Genomic DNA, 27,391 nt, shown 5'->3' on the forward strand with positions numbered 1-27,391 from the left:
GAACCTCTCCAAGGTACTCTGTTGTTACGATGGTAACAAGTGACCTGTGATGCCATCCAGCAGATGAGCATACTGCCAATACAGACCATGTTGCCTTGCGTGAGAGTTGACCATTTAGGCAAGTGAATAGGTCTGCAGAACCATAACAGGAGCCAAGGAAGTTGTGAAACAATAATTATTCCTTAATATACCCACTTTGCACATCACTCAAATTGGGTAGAGTGCAATGAAAACCCATATTTTACATTTTTCATAAAATAAAACTCTTTATGCTAAACACAAAATAACAGCTTTTATTGTTAATACAGGTACCCAATATCATTTCCCAGAAAACACAGTATTACATGATACTGTCCTATAGTTACATTTTAAAATATGAAACAAATAACCTTAATACAATTTTCTTTAACCATTGTGCATTCTAAACATATTTAAATGTTATACAATATTCCAGCTGATAAACATTTCTATAAATTCCACATCCTCTGGGCACTTAAGAAACCTGTACACCAACCTCCATTGAATCACAAAAATAAGTGTCTAAATACTGTATATCATTTTGAATACATTCTATTACACCTTTTTTAACAAAATCATAAAAATATTTTGTCATTATTCAACTTTAGTTGACAGTTAGGTCATTTCAGAAAATGTTAAATCCATCTATTGAAGAGCCTGGACTCCCAATGCATAGCTTCAAATCCCCTTCAGAAACATACAAAATTGCTTACGACAAGTGGAGTGCCAGTTAGCCACACATTATTTGGCCTCAACAAAGAGCTGATTAAAAGAGGTTGATAAAAGTAATTTATTTCAGTCTATTTAACGTGCTATCCAGGTAAAGGTCACATTCAGCTGTCCAGTTAGGGTTGGCATTTAATGAATAAAAAGAGTTAAAAAGATACATGACATTTGAAAGCAGGCAAATTTTAAGATCGATTGCTAGTAATTACTTTTAGAATTTGCAAACGACCCCACCCCTTTTCCATGTAGTATAGAAATGCCACAAACAAACCTTGAGAAAATTCAGGAACAAGTAAAATTTACCGGGGAAGTAACTAATAATGTTTAGATGATCAATATAAAGCAGTACACTGCATAACCAGCTTTGGAAACAAAACAGTCACTGCACAATTTGTGAAGTAATCAGTAAACTTATTCTACGCCTTTAAAGAACTACGAAGCCTCCAGAAAACAGATAGCAATGATTCATGAAGCGCACAGTAGATTTCAATTCTTCCTTTACTTCCTTCTCATTCTGAAAGTGGAACGCATGGGAACCAAGCCATTTTACAACTATTAGCTGATGAGTTCTCAGTTAACTCTGAAGCTCGAATGGATTTAGCTGCATTTGATTTACAAAAAAAATGCATAGGAAATTTAACTCAAGTCCCTTAACAATTAAATGTTCTTTCCTCTACTTCCAATTACTTTAATTGTTTATTTGCTAAAGAAACGTAGAATCTCAGTTCAAAACATCTCCCTCCCACCAGCACACAATTAGCAACACGAGTTGCATAAATTAGTTTGAAACAAATTGCAATTAAAATAAATCTTTATTATGAAGCACAATATACTGCAGATGCTGGAATCTTGTGCAGAAGACAGTACTAAAGTAACTCAGTGGGTCAGGCAGCATCTCTGGAGACCATGGATAGTCAACGTTTAGCTAACTGAAGAAGGGTCCCAAACTGAAATATGGTCCTGACCCAAAACTTCACTTATCCATGTCCTCCAGAGTTGCTGCCTGACCTGTTGAGTTACTCCAGTATTTTGTGTTCTGCGTTTAGTATGAAGTGTGGTCACTTCTTGTTCTCAGCTTTTAATCATTTGGAAAAGATTCAAGTAGAAAATACTGGGATGCATTATAGATAGACAACTATTTATTATGTGACATGAAACATCATAACCTTGCTATCCATTCATCATTGCAGCCCCTCTTCAAAGAGGGAAAGAACAAGTGGAGGTATGGGAACATTACAGAATCAAAAGGGTTTATGGCTTTAAGTTAGATTTGGATTTATTATTTAAATCTCATTCTTTTCAACTACCCATCTCGTCTCAATCCACATTAGAATATACAACAAATGATTTAAGACTGGACAGTGCACCATAGCTTCGATTGATTCATCATCAAACCAACCATGGAAGGCGTTGTACAACTAGTGCAATTAACTGCAACCAACACTGACTTTAATCAATTGTGTCAAATGTTGCTGCAGTATCTTAAGGTGGTCTATAAAACATTTGAAATATTTTTTTAATATTTTGCTGACTGCTGGGAATATACCAAGGTAATTAATATAGGCCAGAACAGCTTCTGAACAATTCATCAATATCCTGTCTAGCCAGAGACAGGCTTCATCAGTGTGGCTAGATGGCACTCCACTATCCAAATCTTTTAATCAGAGGAAGTCACAACAGTTCTCAATTCACTGTAATACTAACAAAAAGCTGACTTTTTATAAAAGAAAATTAGAAACATAATCAACACTTAAATGCAATGTTCTAAACATTTTTTAAATTTCATACAGATAGATGGGTGGTGCCGTGATTTTGGGCAATCCACTCATCATGGCAAAAGAAAACAACACAACTAGCCTGCTAGTTGCAAGTATTGCGATACATGGCAAAAACACTTCTCAGAAACATCTTTTTAAAAAAAGAGTTCCTACAACAGTGGTCAAAATTGGACAGTTTCACAAACAAAAGCAATCACTTAACAGTTAATTAAGAAAAAAAGTCATCAACGTTGATTGGCAAAATAAGTTGGTAAAGTAGTATACCCGAGCTCTAAAATGGATTAATAGCTAATACAGTATCTTAATCATGGACTGAATAAAGCAAACTCAGGCCATACCCTACAAAAGCAAAGTTTCTTCAAGTCAATAGTGGTCTTTTGGAACTCACATTTGTTGGTGCATTACAGTCCCTTCATTAACAAGAAACCCGATGCCTTACATTATTCTAATCCAAACGTCCTGCCTTCCCTTTAAAGTTATGGTTATTATGTAGTATTGTAAGTAAATGCAATTTCCATTGTGGCGACTGCATTTTAGATCTGCCCTTCTTAATCCCTAGCTTACGTGATCACTTACAAAATGATCTTGGAGGTGGCTTAATACTTCGATGATACTATGGCATAGAGGAAGATGAAGGAAGGGAAAAACCTCATCCACCAGCTCCTCAATCAAGAGACAAAACCAAACCAGGAAAAAAAAAAGGAATGAAAAGGCTAGGAGGGTTCAAAGATATATATTCAAAAGACTCAAAACTACATTTGATGAAACAATGTTGTTTGATCACATCAGCTATCCATAGTTTGCTTTGGTTGAATATAATTGGGTATTTTATAAGCAATGTCAAGCCACAGAATAAGCAGAGCTCAGTCAGTGACAAGGAGACACGAGGAACTGCAGATGCTGGAAACTTGAGTAAAACACAAAATGTTGGAGGAACTCAGTGGGTCAGGGAGCAGACAGATGACATATCAGTTCGGGTCTGAAGCAGAGAACCGACTTGAAACATTGTCTGTCCATTCCCTCTTCAGATGCTGCCTGACCTGCTGAGTTCCTTCAACACTTTGTTGTGTAAAGTGAGTGACAATGTAGTTTGGAATTTATGCATTCAAACTGTACAAATTAAAGTTACCTCATTCAGCGAGCCCTACATTAATTTGTGATCCTACCTCCGAAAACAGGAAGTAGAACAAGAAAAAGTGCTTGAAAAAAAATGTTTCATTTGAAAATAATTTACTTTAAACTTTGATTAACAGAACACCTTAATCTCCAATATTCCGTGTGATTGAAACACAATAAAAGTTTGCTAATTTGAAACTTTGATTTGTGGGTGTTTTTAATGCGGAAAATATTTGGATTTCAATATCACCCAAAAAGTTTATTAACTTCTCTTAATAAAATAATCCACTGGGAAAGGATTGTATATTAGGTAAACACACATACTTACTCAAGTGATTACTTTGATGCATAAGGAGTTACACAAAAGATTTTCTATTTTATAAGGTATAATAACAGTTTGCCTGTCCAATGTGTACTGTAGGATCCTGATCCAACATTCAAAAGGTATTTTAAAAACTTAGAACTTAGTTTAACATTTATATCTAGACATGTGTCACAATGCAATAACTTCAATGGTAGAGAAATCAAATCCTGAAATAATCGGTTTGAAATTGCTGGCCATTTTGTGGACAAGCATTGTAAAATAGAACAAATGTTGATGCTGGTGACCACCTTGTACAAGTAAAACTTAAAGAGAACAAATAACTACCAGTAGTTAACTATTTAAAAGTATTTAACTATTTTTTATTTGATGCACAATTAAATTTTTTTCACTATCATTTTGTCAGAAGAAAATATTGGGTATCAAATCTAGAGCTTTTATTGAACATACATTTATAAGCTGGCTGCACTTCACGCCCATCAGAACTGTCACAATACAGGCATTTATCTGGTAACATTTCCCAGATCCTGTTGACAACATATGGAGAATTCCAATCTGGCAATTTATCACACAATCTGTCTACACTTAATCAACAACACAGTGATGGAAGATGTTGACGATGATGCTATCAAGAGGTATTCACTTACCAATAATATGCACACCAATGGCCAGGTTGCATTTCACCAGGACTACTTGGCTATTAAATTGTAGCATGGCCACCCACAGTTGAATTCCAGAAGTGAGAGCAACTGCCCTAACATTGTTACATGTTACCAAATGTAACATCAAGGGAACCTGGTATAACTGAAGTGAATGACACCAAGGAAGAAAAAGAACTCCAATGGATGGAGTCATACCCTGCATAAAGGAAGATGGTTGTGGTTGGTGAAGTTCAGGGCATCGCTACACTCCACAGAGCCATGTTCTAGGCCCGCAAATTTTTAGCTGTTTTATCAATGGCCTTCTTTCCATTATAAAGAAGGAAGCGGAGATGTTTGCTGATGACTGCAAAATGTCCCTTTTCATTCATGACCAGCAAATTAAACACACACACAGTAAGACCTAGATAACATTCAGACATGGACTGATAAGTGGCGAGTAACATTCATGTTTCACATTGCAGTGACCTACGACAAGAGAGTCTAACCATTTCTCCTTAACATTCATGGGCATTATAGTCACTGAGTCCTCTACCGCCAACATCTTCCAAATCACCAATGACCAGAAAAGCAACTGGCCCAGCAACATAAAATCTGAGGCCACAAGAGCTGGTCAGATGCTGGATATTCTGCAGCGAATTATCCATTTTCTGATACCCCAAAGCCTTTCCACCATCAACAAGGCACATAGATGGAATACTCTCCTTTACAGGAGGGCAGATCCAACAACTTGCAAGTTCAACACCATCCATTGATTCATAACCTATCCTCCATCCTTAATATTATTTTGCTACCAGTGGCTGCATGGTGTAACAATCTACAAAATACAATGCAATTACTTGCCTTGGCTGTTCCAACTGCACCTCCCAAATCTACAAACTCTACCAAAAAGAATAAGGGAAGCAAGTGCATGGCAATACTATGACTTGCATGTTCCCCTTCAAGTTACACACCTTCTTGATTGGGAAAAACGTCATTGTTCTATCATTGAGGGGTCTAATTCCCGAGATTCCTTCCCTAACAGCGGTGTGGGAATAGCTTCACTAAGATACATTGTTTGTTCAGGACAGCTGCCCTTCAACAGCTTCTGAAGAGCTATAACAGGAAATAATCACTGGACTTGCCTGCATTATCCAGATCCCAAAAGAAAACCGACACAAAAATAATTAGTGTGGAGTGTACTTGTAAAACACACTTTTATGGTAATATTAAACATCTGTGGCAGTTATTGCTCTATATTGTGTGTGGCATGGAAGAACGTTGTTACTTTGAAACAAGAGGATTAATACAAACACCTCCCTTCAAGAGTTTCAGACAGACCACTGCTGCAGCAATTAGTCTAAAATCATGAATTATGCATACTGAGAGTGTTAAAATGCAAGGTGGATGGATTGGAGGGAAGGACTTGGACCAGGGGAGGAGGAGCAATGGAGATTGGGGTCAGCTCAAGAACAAATAGTACCAAAGTACAAAATAGGTAAATAGCTGCGAGTATGCACTTTAATCATCCAAGTAACAAGGGTTCTAAACATGCCTTGGCACTAATACCAAACTTGTTCCTTTTCTCTGTTAAAAAAAACACAAACCTGAACTAAATGAAGCAATTAAAGCCTGAAGTTACACAAATGGATGTACAAAATGCACCAGTAACCACTGATGAACATTTTCTTTAATAATTTTATTTAGTAAAAGGGGGTTCCTAAAACTTTTCCACAAGCTTTAGGTGGTTGATTCTTCTTTCACTCAAGTGCCTCAAAATTGAATTCAGCTCATTAGCTCAAGTGTGTTGTGATCAACAAGTTTGGTTAATCACCAAAAGATTCCTGGCTTAAATGTGCACAGTACAAACATGCTCTCATGTGACAGTAATTCTCAATCTCAGCAGTAACAGATTTGTGGGAAGATGGAAAAAGATGACTACTACTCTTCACTCTTCGTGTAAGCATGCTCAACCTCACCCTGGAATGTGAAAATCTAGAAGCCAATTTTTTTGGGGTGGAACTTGAAATGGTGGCTGTGTTTCCTCATCACAACCAGCAGAAACACCATGTTCAAATGACACCATATTTTTTTTTAACCTTAATTATATACGCATGCTGGCCAAATAGGCATTATTTTACGGCTATGAGAACCTTTGCTGTGGCTAAACTATTGTTCCAAAAAGATTATTTAAACAAATATGCTGACTTAGAAAGTACATTTAATCATCTGTGAACCTGCTGCCTATGTTACCTAAATATGCCCCAGCAGGTAAAAATTGTTATTTTTTACTATGCATTCATAGATAACAAGCTAAAGTTTTTGTTTATACTAGTTGTTACAGAACAGTTATTAAAACAGTACAAAAATCAGGACATTATTCATTGCAGCCTTGTGTTCTAGGCCTCAATATACCACAGATACAGATCGTGTACAAGTTAACCATTCACAGTACGTCAATCAAGCCACAATATTCACAGGTGACATGCAATAGCAAGACGACGTGGATGGTGCAGAAAATGTTAAAATCCTCAAAGTGCATAGCTAACCACTGCCAAGATATTTAGGTGCAGAAAATGACATCACAAAAGAGCAAAAGCTTCTAGGCATAAATGATTGGAGTAATTTGCTCCATCAGAGGCAACAATGCTGATGGCAGCAAACTGGCTCAGAACTGCAAAGTCCAAGCTCTGGACAATTTGAGTACTTACACAGTTAGCCAGAGATGAGCAGTAGATAATGGGTAATGTACAGTAGAACTGGAACATGTAATATTCATCACTAGATCTTGGCACTGGCAAGAATGGAGTGTTCCAGTAGCAATGTTGTAAGGAAAACAGTTATTAATGCTGCGCAGCAGATATCTAACTTAAACTTGGGGTTAAACTCTTGGGGTCAAAGGGTTGTTTATTTCATTTGACAGGTCCAGAATCGATTCTGGAAAATAAATTTTCATTTGGAAAGAAACCTTTGCTTTAAGCAAGCAAAAGCCTGTAATAAAGGACACTTACCAAAGGACTGAGGACAATCTCCATTTTAAAACAGCAGCTTGTGCTCAAAATATAATGTGGTTTTAGAAAACATCTGCAAAGCAAGGATCGCCTGTAGTTTTATGGACAGTGGGTGTAATTCAAAGCCAATATCAGGGATAGGTGCCTAGTTCAATGATCCACTTCTCATCTCTGCAGAATATACCCATAACTCTTTCTGATAAAGTTATTGTAATTACACTAGATGCCACTTGCGTGTAATTTTTTTCCTTGAACATTTCAAACCAGCTATTGTCCTTTAAGTGTTCATTATGTACAGGCTAAAACACACGATTCATGTTTATTCCTCTGCACCATAGATTTAAAATAAAAATTAAGATAAATGAACTTGCTCCCTGTCTAAAAAGAAATGTGCTCCTTTAACATACATTATTAAAAGAAATATTAGCTGCACAAAGTTGCTGAGTCGCTGCCGAGCATAAAAAGCATCAGGAGACGTGAATAAAATCTTGACTGAACAAAACAAAGTAACATCCTATAACTTGATTTCAGGAGAAATCCAACACCCAAAGGGTACTCAAATACTCAGTGCAAAGACTTCACAGTATTGTAAGCATGCCTTAATGGCGTCATGGTTGACTCATTGATTTGGAATTGGAATGATCAGTTTTATTTGGGATTGGATTGCTATGCTTATCATGAAACATAGCTCAATTTTTCCCAGACACCTGGTTCTGATATGAAAAATGATGGTATTGGAATTCTTAAAATTATAGGAAAACTTGTGTGCTTTTCTTGTGATCAAAATCACAATCTAGTTTGTTCACTAGCAGTCCTGCCACGCACTGAAGTTTGCGGTAAACACAATTAAGATCTTTAAAGACATTTAAAAGCATTTTTTTTCTTAATATCACAGAATGTTTCATGGGCTAACATGCTTAATTCACAACCTTGGTCTGCAGAATTTTGCTGGAGAGAGATCTTTTATACACGCTCTGGACTGACATGAAATAATGCCACAGCATCTCATAAAAAATCTGTCCCCTTTTCAACTGATCACAACCTGATGGCATTGGTATCTAAATATTGTGTTTAAAAGGATTTCTGAAATAAATTTTCAAAGTCAAAAGTGTGTTTTACCTAAAATTCAATCCCAGCATTGTTACAGTAAATTTTGCAACATAAAACCAATTGCCTATCACTCCAATGCAGTGAGAATCAACATCTGCCAAAACTTGGGGCTATTGGATGGAAACAGCCACCCTCTTCCTCCAGTCCAGCTGTGTAGGTGGGCGGCATGATCTGGTGAGAAGATTATATGTGCAGTAGACAAGGAGCTTGAATGGAAAGTGGTTAGTAGATTCAGAATGACCCTCAAGCTTCTCAACGGCTCTCGATAACAACAGGCTCAAAGATACCTGCTGACACCCTGCAAAGAAAGGAACATTTGCTTATTCCTCAATGCAGAATACAGACTAAAAACATAGATTTCCATTAACCAAAAGCTATTATGGAGCATGGGCAAATTTATAATGGATTTCAGGTGTAGCAGACTGAGGCTTGTGTCCGTGGTGGCTGTTTGTGGGTGGCGCGCAGTGTGGGTGTTGGGCAGTGGATAGGTGTCAGTGGGGAGAGAGTGAGCAGTATAAGACTCTTGAAGAGCATTGCAGCATGCAGGGAGTGTGAGTACCGGGCCCATCCCTGCCGCAGTGCATGTGGGGCCGGAGTCTCTGTGGCTCCCCGGCCTGTGAATTCCTGCTTGTTTAACCCCCACATCCCTGGACACCACGTTTCTTCCCACCTGGCCTTGGGTTAAACTAGTTAATATTTACCCCCTTTACTCGGTTCTAGCGGATAATTGCCAATAACAGACACCATTATCCCTCCCCCCCCCCCCCAATGATTCATTATATCGAGGATTTATTTTACTGACAGGATCACCTGTGTCCTCAAGCTTCACTTCTGTTCCTGCAATAATATATTACATTAAAACAATTGCAGTTTTAAAGGATCAATAATGTGTCAAGGCAAAGCTAAAGGCTAGTCATACAATCGAAGACAAATTATTTTTTAAGGTAAGTACTAAAAGATCACTTTAGGGGAAAAAATGCAGACTAGATATCTAAGCTTTAAGATCATTTGGTTATGAGAAAGGGCCTATCAACTATGTTCACTGATCATACATCTATAAATAAAACTCACCTGTTTCCCAGCTGAATGCCACTGAGTGCTGTGGTTCCATCTCTACTCACAAACAACCTTAGATTACTGTCTGAAAATGAAGTGTAGAAAACATTAACATGTTGCAGAAAAGAAACTTAAAAGCACCATTAAAAAAACTGCTAATGTTATTGATGACAACTCTCATTTTCAGATTAGAGTTTAGCATATCAGAAACCACAATGGATTATGATCTTAGTTTAGTTTAGATACAGCATGGAATCAGGCCTTCCGGCCCATCCAGTCCATGTCGACCGACGGCTACCCGCCCACACCTGCTCCAGTGCTCTGCAGTGATTGCTGAATTTCACGTAACCACAGCAACCACTTATGTAGAACTTTTCAAAAATAACAAGGAAAGAAATCATTAATTGCTGTATGATCAAATTTGTTGAGAAAGAGGAAAATACTGTTCTCCCTCAAATAGGGCTTTTTGACATATGCCTGATCCTGTTGAACGCGGCAACTGAACCTTGAATTAAAAGTTCATTCAATTAAATACTATATCTACTAAATTAAACCTTTGTCAAAAGGCATTTTTCTATAAAATTATAAACACACTTCATTGCTGAAAAAGGAGAGAACCAGGGAACAATAGAAAGAAAGAAAAACACAACGTTAAAAAAGTCTAAGTCGAAAGTTCTTGAACGTTAAAAATTTGTAATTCAATATTTTAATCAAAAGTATAAGGTTTTTTCAAAAAGTACTTTATTTCAAATAGCTTAGATCACTTGCTCTTCACAATGTGTTTACAGAATGTTTAGAAAATGGTTTCAAATTTTATTGGGGGCTTTATAGGAATGAGTGAAAAAGTTTCCACGCAGGGAGCTTTGATGATGCTATTCGTCAAAGCATGATTGAAGAAGATTATGGTAATTTTCAAAAAGGGTTTGAACAAATATATAAAATGTAAAAGGTACACAGAAATGCTGGAGAAACTCAGCGGGTGCAACAGCATCTATGGAGCTAAGGAAATAGGCAACGTTTCGGGCCGAAAACCTTCTTCAGACATAAAATGTAAAATACTGTAGATCAGAAAAAAGAAACAAAAAGCAGGGTCACATAACTAATTAGATATCTCTGATAGGCAGCTGTATTCTCTGCCCCATGGCTCTAACACACGTTTTATCTCTGGCACTAAGAATCCTGAGAATGCTGGTTTTTTTACTTTAAAAATATTGTGGTAAGAATAGAATAGAATAGAATAGTAGAATAGTTTCTTTATTGTCATTGTAACATGAACCATGTACAACGAAATTTAAAAATGTCAGCCAGTCAGTGCACCATTCAAACATTTCTAAAAGCTAACGATATTAAAAAAGATAAACTAAAATAAATATCATGAAAATAGCACGAATGGATGAAAGGTCAGCTTGTCTCAAACTTGTCTAGGTCAAACAATTGCTGTTTTATCAAACTTAGGAAAATAGGCAAGTGTTCTTATTTATTTTTTTTAAAAACATAAACATGGATACAGTTCCAACCATATTATTTCCTTTACTATAATTGGTCTCTGCTAATATTTAAAAATCAAATAAAAAATACACAGAAAATATTTTCCATTGCGGTAGCAAACAGGTTAAAACTGATATTTTAGTCTTTACTCCCTCAAACAAATATGTCAGTTGCCTTATTTGCATTACTGCCGCACTGAAGTTCCATTTGACTTGAGCAGTGTTTCAGCAGGTACATTCAGTTTGGTTTTCCAGATTATGGACTGCAATCTCTGAAGAAATGGAAACATTTTGGTCCTCCTTTGTTTCTAAACAAATTAACATCACTTGTCATGTCATATTATTCATACTTGTACAGGACACCCCTGTGTCAATAACAATGGAATATTATAAAGGAGTGAAATTAAATTGCACCAGAGAGCACTATGATAAAAATCACCCAGATTTCACTAAAATTAAATATATGGTATTTGAACTGAGCATACAAGGTTCAAGATGAAATACTCGGCAGCAAAATTATAGATTTTGTCTTCTAAACACAATCTTCTGACTTGAAACATGGTTAAAGATTGAAATGTTTATAGATCCGTCACTGCTGTAGTCGTGTCAGGAAATATGTGTTTGCCAATTAAGAACATCATGATTGAATCAAATTGGTCTTCATTAATTTTTACTGGAGAATTTGTTCATTCAAAATGGCAACAGTAGATGTTGCAAGAACCTGAACTTCTAATCAACTGCATTCATGTTCGTGAGTACCACATCACCAGAAAATGTCTAGTTTCAAAACCAGTAAAACAGTGAAGATACTTGTGATCACCATGGTGATGTTTATGATCATTTGTTTCCTTCACTTTGAACGTTAGCATTCTGTACTAAGAAATTATATATTTTTAGCAGCCTGCAATCCAAATGTTAAAGAAGAGGAGTAAGATAAGAGACAATAATCATCATTTTCTACAAATTCTAGGAATTGTGACAAGGATTTACAGAGCGGCAAATGTTGTACTACTGTTTAGTCAGGATATACTAGGAAATTATCTCCTGTATGTCAAAACATCTAATCCATTTAGGGATGAAATTAATGTACATTTCGAGAGACTATTCAGGAATTGTCAGTATAGATTTGGAAAGAAAAACTTGTGTTTTCACAGCATGAAAATAAAATCAATTGCGTATCGTTGGTATGTATGGAGTATCTTTCTCAAATGTTGTCTGAATTGAAAAGAAAATATAAAATAAAACAAGAATATGCAATTAGTTCTAACCAGAGAGATGTAATGAACTCTTTGAAGTAATGAACAATTCTGCTCGTGTTGTAATTTTTTCAAGATGATTTACTAGTGTGGTCCTGTTGAGAATAAGAAGTTAGCATAAAGGAAAATGAAAATCTCTGGACCGAGTAAAGGAAACAGTAGTAAATTAACTTTCTCAAGATTGGGGAACATGAGTGGTTGAGTGCCAGGAAATACTGGGTAAGGTGGCCAGAGATAGTACGAGTACATTGACAAGTTTTTGAAGCAGGTGTTAAGTGTTCATGCATATAGGTTTGCAATTGATGTGTTGGTTTAGGATGGGGAAAAATGTTTCAACATCTACTGAAGGGTCACAAAATCTGTGAAATATTTGGAAAGGACAAGCAGTGTAAGATTGTTACCATTGATTGGCACATTGATATACGTGACACACTCTGAATGAAATAATCAAACTTTTGAAATATAGGATGCCTGTTTGACCATTATAGAAACATAGAAACATAGAAAATAGGTGCAGGAGTAGGCCATTCGGCCCTTCGAGCCTGCACCGCCATTCAATATGATCATGGCTGATCATCCAACTCAGTATCCTGTACCTGCCTTCTCTCCATACACCCTGATCCCTTTAGCCACAAGGGCCACATCTAACTCCCTCTTAAATATAGCCAATGAACTAGCCTCAACTACCTTCTGTGGCAGAGAATTCCAGAGTTTCACCACTCTCTGTGTAAAAAATGTTTTCCTCATCTCGGTCCTAAAAGATTTCCCCCTTATCCTTAAACTGTGACCCCTTGTTCTGGACTTCCCCAACATCGGGAACAATCTTCCTGCATCTAGCCTGTCCAACCCCTTAAGAATTTTGTAAGTTTCTATAAGATCCCCCCTCAATCTTCTAAATTCTAGCGAGTACAAACCGAGTCTATCCAGTCTTTCTTCATATGAAAGTCCTGACATCCCAGGAATCAGTCTGGTGAACCTTCTCTGTACTCCCTCTATGGCAAGAATGTCCTTCCTCAGATTAGGAGACCAAAACTGTACGCAATACTCCAGGTGTGGTCTCACCAAGACCCTGTACAACTGCAGTAGAACCTCCCTGCTCCTATACTCAAATCCTTTTGCTATGAATGCTAACATACCATTCGCCTTCTTCACTGCCTGCTGCACCTGCATGCCTACATTTAATGACTGGTGTACCATGACACCCAGGTCTCGTTGCATCTCCCCCTTTCCTGATCGGCCACCATTCAGATAATAGTCTACTTTCCTGTTTTTGCCACCAAAGTGGATAACCTCACATTTATCCACATTATACTGCATCTGCCATGCATTTGCCTAGCATCCTCCACACAGCTAACACTGCCCCCCAGCTTCGTGTCATCCGCAAATTTGGAGATGTTGCATTCAATTCCCTCGTCCAAATCATTTATATCGTAAATAGCTGGGGTCCCAGCACTGAGCCTTGCGGTACCTCACTAGTCACTGCCTGCCATTGTGAAAAGGACCCGTTTACTCCTACTCTTTGCTTCCTGTCTGCCAGCCAGTACTCTATCCACATCAATACTGAACCCCCAATACCGTGTGCTTTAAGTTTGTATACTAATCTCTTATGTGGGACCTTGTCGAAAGCCTTCTGAAAGTCCAGATATAACACATCCAATGGTTCTCCCTTATCCACTCTACTAGTTACATCCTCGAAAAATTCTATAAGACTCGTCAGACATGATTTACCTTTCATAAATCCATGCTGACTTTGTCCAATGATTTCACCACTTTCCAAATGTGCTGCTATCCCATCTTTAATAACTGATTCTAGCAGTTTCCCCACTACCGACGTTAGACTAACTGGTCTGAAATTCCCTGTTTTCTCTCTCCTCCCTTTTTAAAAAGTGGGGTTACATTAGCTACCCTCCAATCCTCAGGAACTACTCCAGAATCTAGAGTTTTGAAAAATTATCACTAATGCATCCACTATTTCTGGGGCTACTTCCTTAAGTACTCTGGGATTCAGCCTATCTGGCCCTGGGGATTTATCGGCCTTTAATCCATTCAATTTACCTAACACCACTTCCCGGCTAACCTGAATTTCACTCAGTTCCTCCATCTCATTTGACCCCCGGTCCCCTGCTATTTCCGGCAGATTATTTATGTCTTCCTTAGTGAAGACAGAACCAAAGTAGTTATTCAATTGGTCTGCCACGTCCTTGTTCCCCATGATCAATTCACCTGTTTCTGACTGCAAGGGACCTACATTTGTTTTAACTCATCTTTTTCGCTTCACATATCTATAAAAGCTTTTGCAGTCCGTTTTTATGTTCCCTGCCAGTTTTCTTTCATAATCTATTTTCCCTTTCCTAATTAAGCCCTTTGTCCTCCTCTGCTGGACTCTGAATTTCTCCCAGTCCTCTGGTAGGCTGCTTTTTCTGGCTAATTTGTACGCTTCATCTTTTGTTTTGATACTATCCCTGATTTCCCTTGTTATCCACGGATGCACTACCTTCCCTGATTTATTTTTTTGCCAAACTGGGATGAACAATAGTTGTAGTTCATCCATACAGTCTTTAAATGCCTTCCATTGCATATCCACCGTCAACTCATTAAGAATCAATTGCCAGTCTATCTTGGCCAATTCACGTCTCATACACTCAAAGTTACCTTTCTTTAAGTTCATGACCCTTGTTTCTGAATTAACAATGTCAGTCTCCATCCTAATGAAGAACTCAACCATATTATGGCCACTCTTGCCCAAGGGGCCACGCACAACAAGACTGCTAACTAACCCTTCCTCATTACTCAATACCCAATCTAGAATAGCCTGCTCTCTCGTTGGTTCCTCTACATGTTGGTTTAGAAAACTATCCCACATACATTCCAAGAAAACCTCTTCCTCAGCATCCATGCCAATTTGATTCACCCAATCTATATGTAGATTAAAGTCACCCATTATAACTGTTTTACCTTTGTTGCACGCATTTCTAATTTCCTGTTTGATGCCATCCCCAACTCCGCTACTACTGTTAGGTGGCCTGTACACAACTCCCACTAGCGTTTTCTGCCCCTTAGTGTTTCGCAGCTCTACCCATATCGATTCCACATCCTCCAAGTTAATGTCCTTCCTTTCTATTGCGTTAATCTGCTCTCTAACCAGCAACGCTACCCCACCTCCTTTCCCTTTCTGTCTATCCCTCCTGAATATTGAATACCCCTGGATGTTCAGCTCCCAGCCTTGGTCACCCTGGAGCCATGTCTCCGTGATCCCAACTATATCATAGTCATTAATAACTATCTGCACATTCAACTCATCCACCTTATTACGAATGCTCCTTGCATTGAGACACAAAGCCTTCAGGCTTGTTTTTACAACACTCTTACCCCTTATACAATTATGTTGAAAAGTGGCCCTTTTTGATTTTTGCCCTGGATTTGTCTTTTACTTTTCACCTTGCTACCTATTGCTTCTACCCTCAATTTACACCCCTCTGTCTCTCCGCTCACACATTTAAGAAACCCTTTCCCTTTAACTCCATCCTCAACTATCCCATTTGACACCCCACCCCCCTTATTCAGTTTAAAACCACCCGTCTAGCAGTGGCAAACCTGCCTGCCAGAATGCTGGTCCCCCACCTGTTAAGATGCAATCCGTCCTGAACTTATACCTGAACTTTTTAATTACACATTCAATTAAACAATTAGTTGCAGCCTCCCCTCATCCTTCCCTTTTAATGTTGAAAATGCTTTCTCCTTCCAAGTTTCTTTTCCAATTTCTTATGAAAGTTATTACTGAATCAAATCCATTCTTTTGGTAGCACATTTCAGATTATAACATCTATACAATCTATTCATTTTGCCTTTAATTCTTTTGGTGATTCACTAAGATATTAGAGATTGCTGATGTTTGGTGTGTTACATGTCAAGACTGGAACTATACAATCATTTAAAAGTGACTGGATTCATATTTAAAAAGGAAATATAAAAGACTACAAGGATTACATTTAACTGACAAGCTAAGATGTAATGAACTCGTGGATATAATGAGTAATTCTGCTGTCAGTAATTTTTTCAAGATGATTTACTTGCGTGGCCTTATTGAGAATAAAAGAATATAAAATTTGGCAACTGTTGAATCTGCATATTTCCACAATCGTCTCATCAAAGGACCACACATCATTGTGGTCACCCTCAGCAGAAGCCAAGGCACATGACCATTATTGTGCCAGGCTCTCCGCAGTTGCATTAGTCATGCTGTTGTGCACAAATGGAGCAGATCAACAGAGACATTTAAATAGAATTTTGCATTTCTAATGAACTTAGTCATATCAGTCTCATACTAAAAGTAAGCAACAAAAAAGTAGCCTTCTAGAAAGGAGGCAGTTTCTAAATTGGTTATTATTTTAATGTCTGACTGCTATTATGGCTGCTAACAAATAGCTACTTAGATGAGGTAGATACAGCAAGATATTGCAAAAGCTGAAATTCTGCAGACACGCATACATGTACATGCACCCCTCAGCCCTACGAGTTCCTCCAGTTTTTGTTTTTTGTGCGAGACATTTACTTGTGGTGACATTTACTTGATGAGGCGCTGAGAATGGCATCCCAGAATTAGGCGAGGATGAAATAGGCAAGAAAAAGTGGGCCGTTTACCTTCAACATTACTGACATCTGTGAAGTCTTGACTCTGTACGATTTTTTCAACAATGTCATCTGCATCAATTCTAGTGTCATCAACCCAAGTGGGCTGATTTTCCACTGTTTCCTTTTTCCGCCTTAGGGAGAGAGAATACATTAAAAATATATCTACATGCTCGAAAGTTATCAGAATAATCAGAGTTGAGGAGCCTGCCACATAAACGTTGGCATATTTCTTTTCCAAATCTCCCTTGAAAGCATTGACCTCAACAGTCCATGCATAACACTTCGTTTAAGCAAATCACTGAAAGTCAGTCCAGTGGATGCCCAACAAGTGCACTAGTGCTTTTTTCCAGGGGCATCTATATGTTCAGGAGCATAAACTATGATTTCCCTATGCAGCAGTTGGCCACAAGGTCAATTGCAGTATCCACATAACTGCCTCAGGAGAGGTTATGTGTAGGAAGGAACTGCAGATGCTGTTTTAAACTGAAGATAAACACAAAAAGCTGGAGTAACTTAGTGGGACAGGTTTCATCTCTGGAGAGAAGGAATGGGTGACATTTCAGGGCAAGACTGAAGAAAGGTCTCGACCCGAAACGTCACCCATTCCTTCTCTCCAGAGATGCTGCCTGCCCCGCTGAGTTACTCCAGCTTTTTGTGTCTATCTTCAGGAGAGGCTAGCTGGTTCAGTGCAAAAACAAATCCAATACCTTCATGATCAGTTTAGCTTAATACCAAACCAAGCATTTCCCAGTAAGCTATTAAGACAACTGAAGTTAGAATATCTATGACCTTTTCCCCATCCCAGATCAGATTGGAATTCATATTATTATTTTATTCCCATTGATTGCAAAATATTTTGTGGCTCACTCAAAAATAAAGTTAGTCAAAGGTAAGTAAATGCACTTATGAAGCATTGTTTTATAAATCCATGATTGAAAAAAACAATGCTGATGACCTCCTTACTATTTATTTCCACATTTTTGAACAATTTTTGCAAGTCTTATATAATAGTTTGGATAAAGATTCAAGTACTTTCTTCTCTGCTCATACTCATATCATAGCAATTACTGTATCTTGGAGAAGGGTGCAAATTTGTTATCAATTAGTAATAGATTGTGTGGAGGCACAGATGATCATTAATAAGACGTGCAGATTCCACAAATTCATTCCACGGAGGACTTTTGCAGTCGAGAGAGACAAGTTTGATTCGATCAATATGGGTTAGATTTCAACCCAGCTTGTTGAAATGAAAAATCAACTTGCCTCCCTTCTCTGCAAGGACAGGTTTAGATATAAGGTAACATAGCACATGAAAGCAGAAGCTCTTGGTCAGTGGATGGGACAACCAGAGTCAAATCATCAGGCAAAATTGAGCAAATCTTGGATCCAAATGGTATTGATTGAAACCATCTTTTGGTTAAAATAAAATGAATCATCAAGTGGGAGAAAAAATGTAATAGAATGGCACTGCTTTAGTTGAAGGAATATGTGATCTAATGAAACAACTTGAGTGGAGTAGAGTGCCCTTAAGACCGAATCAATAAACCCACATTTAGTCAGTTAGAAAATCCAATATGAAGAAATTGCCATATAGCCGAATGTTGCAAAATATGAATATATTAGCAGATAAGAAAATATTGAATGGTATAAAAACCCATATAGAGATTGTTTACATGAACATAAGACTTCAGACAAACATTTTCTGATCTGGGACAAACACATATCTAAGACTGTACAGTGTGGAGTTTGAAAAATGTAATAAGGACAGAATGGATTACAGATCATAACATTAACATTCTTCAAATCAAACTGTACGTATAATGTTCCGTGGTCTCACCTTCTATGGGTCCTGCTATCAGGATGTGCACTATCCAGAGATAGGGAACTACCTCTTTTAAAGAGAACAGCTGTGTACCTGGATGGCCTGTCAGGTGGGAGTGCTGGCCTTGGGGGCCGTGGTGGTTTCTCCACTTTGTGTTCCTTTTCTCCTTCTGTGCTCTCAACTGGTATGCTGAGCCCTCCAGAGGCACTGCTGCTACTGGATGTGTTCCTCCTGTGAGTTAGGTCTGAGAGACTGGAGGACCGGGAGTGCTCTGTGCTGTAACCTAAATTTTCAAATAATATTGAATTTCCAATCAAAAATTTCAGATACAAATCTGAATCTAACATTGAACACTGTTCTTGTAGTATAATTAGTATATACATTGTAATTAACTATATTGGTTTTATATTATTAGGCAGTACCTGATGCTCCCAGGTATTTCTTGATATCATTCAAAATGAAAAGAAATGGCTAAATGCCTCCTCCTGTGGTGATGAGGATCTCAGGAGGAAGAAATTATGGTTGAAAATGCTTATAAATCCTTATACCTTGTAATTAGAACAGAGCCAAGTACTTTTCTGCAGCACAAGATAAAACCCCTCGGCCCACAAGATCGATGCAAAACATGATGCCAAGATACACTAATCTTATTTGCCTGCACACAATACCACTATGCCTACACCACTATCCTTGGCAGCACGTTCCAGGTATCCACCTCCCTCTGTGTAAAAAAAGTTGCCCCGTATATCTCCTTTAAGTTCTGCCCTCTAATCTTTGCAATTCCACCCTGGGAAGGTTCAGACTGTCCACCCTATTTATGTCCCATAATTTGATATACTTCTATCAGGTCTTCCCTCAACCTCTGGCATTCCAGAGAAAACAATCCAAGTCAGTCCAACCTCGCTCTTTATAATTCCTACAGAGTTGATTAAAAATAAATGTGTTTTTCTCCTGCGAGGAGTTGATAAGAGCAATAACTGCCAGCCTTATTAGAAATTCATGATGCAATGCCCAGATCCCTAGACTTGGCTGGCCAAATCTACCGACTCCACCGGTTACGTACAGATGACCAGTTCTAGAATACACGCAGATCATAACAGTTTCACCCTTCTGCTGACTTTAATGCTCCAACATGATAGGGGATGGGCAGATTGAGCTCATTATCCAAGCATATATATAGTTTAAAACTCTAATCTGGTATTAACCAACACAAATCTCAAATAGACACCAAGCAACTGCTCAAGGGAATGGAAATTGTTTCTTTAAAACAAAACTGATGCAATAATACAAAAGATGACGAGTCAGGATCTACATAGGACATGGAAAGGTTGTACCATAAAAATAAATTAAAAGAAAAAGAGCAATCAATCAGTAACTCTAGTATATCCATCCGCAAAATGAGTCAGCATTATTTTAAAGATTAATAATGAAGGTCACTGCAGTAAAACCTTTGAAGAATTCACTGCAGCAAATGCCTTCTATTTGCTTCACCATATGTGTCTTCATCTGATCATCCTTTATAATTTGAACTCGCTGACTTAATTAAATTAATTGTTTTAGCCGCACAATGAGCAAAATGCATTCCTTTAAGAATAGGATTTTATGAATCAGTATCAGCCCCACTACCATCAAGGCCTATATTGCAGGTGTCGTTGGTGGATAAAGGATACAATTCACCTTTGGAATCTGAATCTATTGAAATTTCTGATGTTTTAAATATGGGAGCAACCAATGCCTTTGTATTGCACGAACGTCAAATAATTATTTTCTCCCCCCTTTGGTTCCTTCCTTATGCAATATTGATTAAAAAAAACAAATCTCTTATATTGAATAATACCTCTGTAAGGATAATACATTTGGAGGAGGCAAGAATTCTTCCAAATCCCAAGACAAAACTGAGTGTTTGTTCCATTCTTAGTCACATACGTTTGAGCTTTTGAAAACTGGCCTAGTTATTTGCTCAAATCAAAATCATGACTTCATACCCATTAGTCATCTTTCTACATTGATTGCACTGCTCAGCAACACAACACTTTCTTTACCGTTATGAATATATCTTTTAACATTCCTATGCACTGAACTGGGAGGCCAGTTAAGGAAAAAATATTCAAAATAAACTGAACCCCATACCACTGTCATCAGGTCTGCATTGAGCTACTCAACATCCAGATTCAATTCCTTTGAAAATGTTCTTCAAGCGGAACTGTACAACCCACAAGGTGTGGCACAATAGAAGACAGAGACTGAAAATAGAGGAAACTATTTACCTGACACTTTAGAATGTTGACTGGCATAACTGGAATTCCGGGAATGACCAGTTTGAAATACTTCGTCTGGGCTGGGTGGGGTCTGATCAGCATCTTCAATCAAGCCTGGTAAAAATGGAAAAATCCCCATATGCGCAATTTAAATAAAATTCAAGGCAAAGGCAAAAGGTAATATAATGGAACCAAAAAAACGAAGAATTAAGAAAAAAAACAAGTATTTCTTTGCTTGGCTGACTGTTGAGGATATACTGAGCTGGGTAGAAGCGTCCATGTAGACCAGCAGAAAGAAATGAAGCATAAACTGCTTTACTGGAGTTGATAATCGTCACAATCATCAGCTACTTAAATATTCAATGCATACAATAAATCAAATGTTACAATACACATTATATAATCTTGGTGTTCAAAATAATCTCAGTTTGTGCACTTTTAACAAGGTATTGGGGAAAGATATACATTCTATCAAATCTGGCACTGTATTTCAGTTATTGGATAAAAAGATGCTGGAAATCTGAAAAAACAGTAGGAAATGTTGGAAACACTGCAGGTCAGACAGCACCTATGGAAAGAGAACCTTCACCTGCAAACGTTACTTCTGTTTCTCCTTTCATAGGTTGTTCCTCACATCCTGAACATTTGCAGAATTTTTGCTTTTATTTCAGAGTTGAGAGTCTTTATGCATTGAATTCTTTTAATCTAAAATTATTTGCCTGAAAGGGTTGGTGAAACTAAATTCCATAGTAAGTTTCAAAAGGAATGGTTTAAATAACTGAAAAATGCATAACATTTCTCGGCTACAGGGAAAGAGCGGGGAAATTGTACTAAATGCAGAAAATGCTAGAAAAACTCAAATCAGGCAACATCTGTGGAAAGAGAGAGAGAGAGAGTTAAAGTTTAAAGTCCAAGATCCTTTGTCAGAACATTTGAGAGTTTCAGTTCTATGCTGCCGGACCTGCTGAGTATTTCTAGCAGTTTTTGGTTTTATTCCAGATTTCTAGCATCTGCATTAAAAAAAAAAACTCAATTCACACGGAAATGGGACCACTGTTAAGTGAGCAAAGAACTCTCATAGAAAGGTTAGGGAACTACCTATAATATAAAACTTGCTGATCAACATATTCAGCAGATCTAGCAACAAATTACAACTCGTCTGAGTCTTACTTTAACAAGAAATCTAAATTCCCTCATAATATTTAAGAGTTCTTTGTCAAATAGTTGAAATATAAATCCACCAATTATTAATGATTTGTGGAATCAGGTTTCATCAACCCACTCACATAGTGAATTTTGGATCATAACATCAGTATATTGGGAAACCTTTAAGAACAATAAGTTTCCATAAAGATATTGGCACATTGTTTAGAGTCTGTGTGAAGTCTTACATCAGCACTCGGTTTACGGAGGCAGATAGCTCAGTCAACAACAGTAAAAGGGAACAGCACTCAGTCTGTAAAACAACCGATCGTAAAATCAAGGGAAATTAAAATCTACCAGCTCAGAAAAATGTCAAGCCTTTAGATTAATGTCCAATGCTTTATACAAACTCCCAGTTCTGACCATTTAGTGTTACAACAATCTCAAATGTCAGACTAAATTAAAGCTGGATAGTGCAAATGCTAACATTTCACAGTAACCTACAGGCAAACAGGACTGAGTAATAACAATGTCTGCCCTGATTAATCAAACGGGTTTGGTGTACAAGATCATTGTTAATATTTTCAATTAGTATCATTATTTTGTTAAGACTACCCTCATATTGTAACAAATACCATTTATAGCCACCTTCTCAGCAGTTCTTCGCGGCAAGAAAGTTGTACTGAATGGGCTCTACATACATTTAAGTTTGCCTTTCATACAATTGGAGTTTCTTTTACCTGAGTTGAGTGGAGGCCGAGGTTTTGGCTGCCTTACTGAATTCAAGCCCCCAGAGGCAACATTATTGCCTGTGGTCCCATCTCCTTTACAGTCCAGCTGCAAGGAGCTATCTTGGCCTGGAATCGAGATGGACTTGGCAGTACATGCGGGCCTGTAGAATGCAACAGAAGATTTTTTTTTAGCAATGTTTAGACACTTCACATTAAAATAAATGCAACAATGCTCAACAGGTTTGACATCATCCACAGTAAAGCTGCTATTGATTAGCATGGGATTAACCATCCTTAAACATTCTGAACTTCCAGCATCAGTGTAATTACTTCCAAGGCAATCAATAAACAATCTTATTAGTTCAAGATCTCAATTTTTGGAAGAGAACCTTAATTTTCATAGGGGCACACTGCAACATTGCAACTCAATATTTAATTCTCTCTTCAGATAATTTGCCCTTTTTCTTCCTGTATCGGAACTGACCATTACTGTCCATCATCATTTTGACAATTTTTATTTTGCTCTTTGTATAGCCTGGCTGCCCGAGTATGTCCCACAACCTTGCAATTAGATATACAAAGAAAATCTAATCCCACCCACTACTCTGCTGCATTAATTTGTTTGGGCTCGTGCTATCAGAGATATTCCTTCTGTTCTACACATCCCTCCACCAAGTTTCCCTGTCACGGATAGCCAACTTGTTTTCCCTTTCCAGTTCTAATAACATGTCTTGGACCCAAAATCTTAACAGTTTTTCTTTCCACATGTGCGTCGGCCTGAACTGCAGAGTATTTCCAGCACTTTCTGTTTTGATTCTAAAGTGCAATCAAGGCTAGTTCCACCTCTCTGCAATCTTTTTTCCTTTGTGAATGTATCCAATTTTATCGAGTATATCAGGGAATGTATTCAGGGCCCTTTTTATGTCGTATAAAAAGCTTATTTCACACCATCTCTGGATCTTTTGCCAAATAGTCCGATTTTACCCAGGAAACACCAGCAGTTCTACGGCAAACTACTGAGATTTAAACAAATTGGCAGTAAATATGAGGTCTACTTCCAAACCTGGAAGTTGTGAACTTCCTGACAGATTCCACTTGATCAGAAGTAATAAATTCTGCCGTAGTCTGAGCCCAATGAGTGTGGATTAATTTGATATCAGAGGGGTGGATGTAGGCAAAGGTCCCATTTAATTAAATCCCTTCTTAATGTCCCTTCAGATAAAGGAATTAGAATAAAGAGAAACTATCTAAATAGTTAGACATAGACATTGGACATAGAACAGGGCATCACAGTGGCAGAGTTGCTGCCTTAGTGCACCAGAGACCTCAGTTTCATCCTGACTGTGGCGGAGTACACTTGATTGGTCAAATGGCCTAATTCTGCTCCTATCACTTATGAACATAAATTTTATATACTTCTATCAGGTCTCCCCTCAACCTCTGACATTCCAGAGCGAAAACAGGAATGAATTAAAAAAATTTTTTTATTAAATTCTCATTGGCGTTAGGAAGCCATACTAAGTTTTCTCCCCCCTGCATCAATGATCCTAACAACCTTCTTCATTTGCAGTGATCATACTAGTTGAGTAACGGGATTGTGAGATCTGAAGCAGGATCCCAACCCAAAACGTCACTTTTCCATGTTCTCCAGAGATGCTGCCTGACTCACTAAATTACTCCAGCACTTTGTGCTCTCTTGGGTAATGTGGTTGTTGTGGAACACAATACACAGGACAGAAATTACCAGAGGGCAGCACAGAGAAAATGAGAAAACACATGCAGAGTCAAACTCAACAACAGTGAAACAAAATGGAGAGATCCAACTGATGAAGATTCCTCTTTAATTGCCTTGGAAACTACAGTAAATTATCCCCAACATCAGATTGGAATCTGTTGAATTAACTAATTACATGACAAAGCAATGTTTTGTAAAGTGCAGTGCAGATAAAAAACAGCAAGGGGCTGTTGAAAAGGTTGGCTTGGACAAATGGGTGTTTGTGAACTCACAGCTTTCTGCCACAGCTGTGTGCTCCAACCATTACGATTACACTATCTTCTGCAAGCTTTGGCTCTGATAGGAAAAGAGTCTTTAACGTTAGAAGCCTGAGGATCCAAGTCCCATTTCAAGGAACTGAGCATAATCTCTGATGATTTAAATCAGCTGTGTGAGACCACCATCTCTTCCCACAAAATATGCATTGAAGTAAACAAATTCTTGAAGCTAACATTAAAATTATATTAAGATAAATGTTAAAATATGTTATGAACATGAAAAGTTTAGAATGAGAGAAAAGGACAGCAAGTAACACCTAATGGAGACATGCAAGGCTTGTAAGTCAGAGACCTATACCTAAATAGTATGTCAAACTATGAGGAAATAAAAGATGAAGTTCTCTGCAACAACTTGCAGCATTTCACTTTCACCCATCCTTCTTTGTCTTGTGGATTATTATTTGGGTATAAGGTTTGTTGGAGATGGGCAACCTTCCCAATACTTGTTCATAAAAACATTCTTTATGCTGGCTCAACACAGGCCAACAATAGTCTTGATCTCATCCAATTATTCCACACACATTTTATCAAAGACACGGCTTTTATATACTTTTGGACATAGTAACATACCAAATTGTATCTTTCACTGCTAATCATTAGGAACCTCATGTTCATGTTTTAAAATGTGCAGTTTGAAGGGAGCAATCACAAGAACAAAAGCAAGATTTTACACAATGCTGAAAATTAGTTTTTCCATCCTGCTGTAGTTGATATTTTTGACTTTTCAGAAGTATTTTTGGAATCTATTTTGAAACATCTTTTGGGATAAATTGGAGCTCTCAAAAAACTGTTCTTTTTAAGAAAACACATATTTTCTGTGGTTGTAAAATAACCCTAAAAGTTAGCAATTTTTGAATTTTTAATAAAGCTGAACAATCAATTTAATGTGAAAAAAACTGAAAATTAAAAACTAAAATAATGATATTGTCAATAAACCTTTATATATTTTATTTAAGAGTTTTGGCAAATGTTTGTACTATATCCAGTGCCACAAAACTCGTGCCTGTTGCTACGGTTGTTACTATCATAAAGGGCAATTGTTTCAGTTTTGACTGCTGATCAGAAAAATCAGAATTTTATGAATTTTAAATGAGATGACAACACTCATTTTCATTTGAATCCTCAAATTCAAATTTAACTCTATGGTCACTTATCCATTTTCTCCAGAGATGCTGCCTGACCCGCTGAGTTACTCCAGCATTTTGTGTCTATCTCAACCCTGTGGATCCTGGGCATTTCCAGCATGATTTGGAGGGAGCATGATTTAGTACACCAAAATGAAAAAAGAGAGAAATAACCTTGACCTTCTGGATTTGGAGATAATATTTATTGGCTTTTGGCTCACTGCATGATGAAGATTAGATATCCTCTCTCATTACTTCACCATCCAATTACATTTCATGCATTGATTCTTTTTGAAATGTAGAAAAAAACAGCAAAGCAAGAGTCCAAAATATAATAAAAATTCCCTAGAGGAGTGAAAAGAGAAAATTGGAGGTGGCAGCAAGAGAAAAACGCTATTCCATCAATAGCGTTTTCCCCACCCCTTCATGAACAAAGGAGGAGTGGAATGGGCAGGGAGAGATTGAAATATTCCCCATCTCAAACCTTGAACCAAATAATGTCCAGGAAGGAAGGAAACTATCCTTTATGGGATTACGGCTATTTAACAATATACTCTCAGAATTTAATTTGAGGATTTCAACATGTACGTTTTAGTAGGATCTTCAGAATTAATCTACGTGCCTTTAATATCAAATGTTAATTGATAATAAATGGTGATTTAGAACAATATTTAAGACAATTCTAGTCATCGAATGAATGAATTTACAATTTCCATTCCCTAATAAGATTTTTGCGAAATAATGGGAAATTTAACGATGATTGTAATTTTGATAAACAAGTGGTTGCTGTGTCCAACCAGTATATGTTATGTGTAGTACCGCATATTTATTCCAACTATGTTTATCTCACTTTATCACTTTTCCCGGTTGTCACTACGCCAACAAGACACTTACTCAAGTGTATTTTTAGTATGCAGTTCATTATCTGGACAATTGGGGTATATGCATCTGAAAAATGTCACCCGACCCGTGGTTTGGCTGTCATTCAGCTATTGTTCAATATATTGAATGCACTTAGAACAAGAGTAGGGTCAGGAATTCATCCATCACAATAGCTGCATTAACAGATCACTTGATTCTTTACGTAATCTGTTGACAAAAACCCGAACAT

At 37.5% G+C, this 27,391-nt stretch overlaps 1 protein-coding gene across 2 annotated transcripts in view; it reads right to left on the reverse strand.

Annotated features, from left to right (window-relative positions):
* Positions 1-273: 273 nt before the first annotated feature.
* The window catches only part of fam102a (family with sequence similarity 102 member A), an 86,443-nt gene continuing 59,325 nt past the window's right edge, over positions 274-27,391 (reverse strand). Inside the window, exons 6-11 of one of the 2 annotated variants that reach the window (XM_033048715.1) lie at positions 23,114-23,265; positions 21,240-21,344; positions 18,988-19,255; positions 17,160-17,281; positions 9,791-9,860; positions 274-9,017 (exon numbers count right to left, since the gene is read on the reverse strand). In XM_033048715.1, coding sequence (XP_032904606.1) covers positions 8,972-9,017; positions 9,791-9,860; positions 17,160-17,281; positions 18,988-19,255; positions 21,240-21,344; positions 23,114-23,265 — 763 coding nt within the window. In that variant the 3' untranslated portion in view covers positions 274-8,971. The remainder of the gene's footprint in view (positions 9,018-9,790; positions 9,861-17,159; positions 17,282-18,987; positions 19,256-21,239; positions 21,345-23,113; positions 23,266-27,391) is intronic. The other variant, XM_033048717.1, reaches the window with a different exon arrangement.

Source organism: Amblyraja radiata, chromosome 32 (genome assembly GCF_010909765.2).
Source record: "Amblyraja radiata isolate CabotCenter1 chromosome 32, sAmbRad1.1.pri, whole genome shotgun sequence".
In the NCBI taxonomy this organism is placed as follows: domain Eukaryota; kingdom Metazoa; phylum Chordata; class Chondrichthyes; order Rajiformes; family Rajidae; genus Amblyraja; species Amblyraja radiata.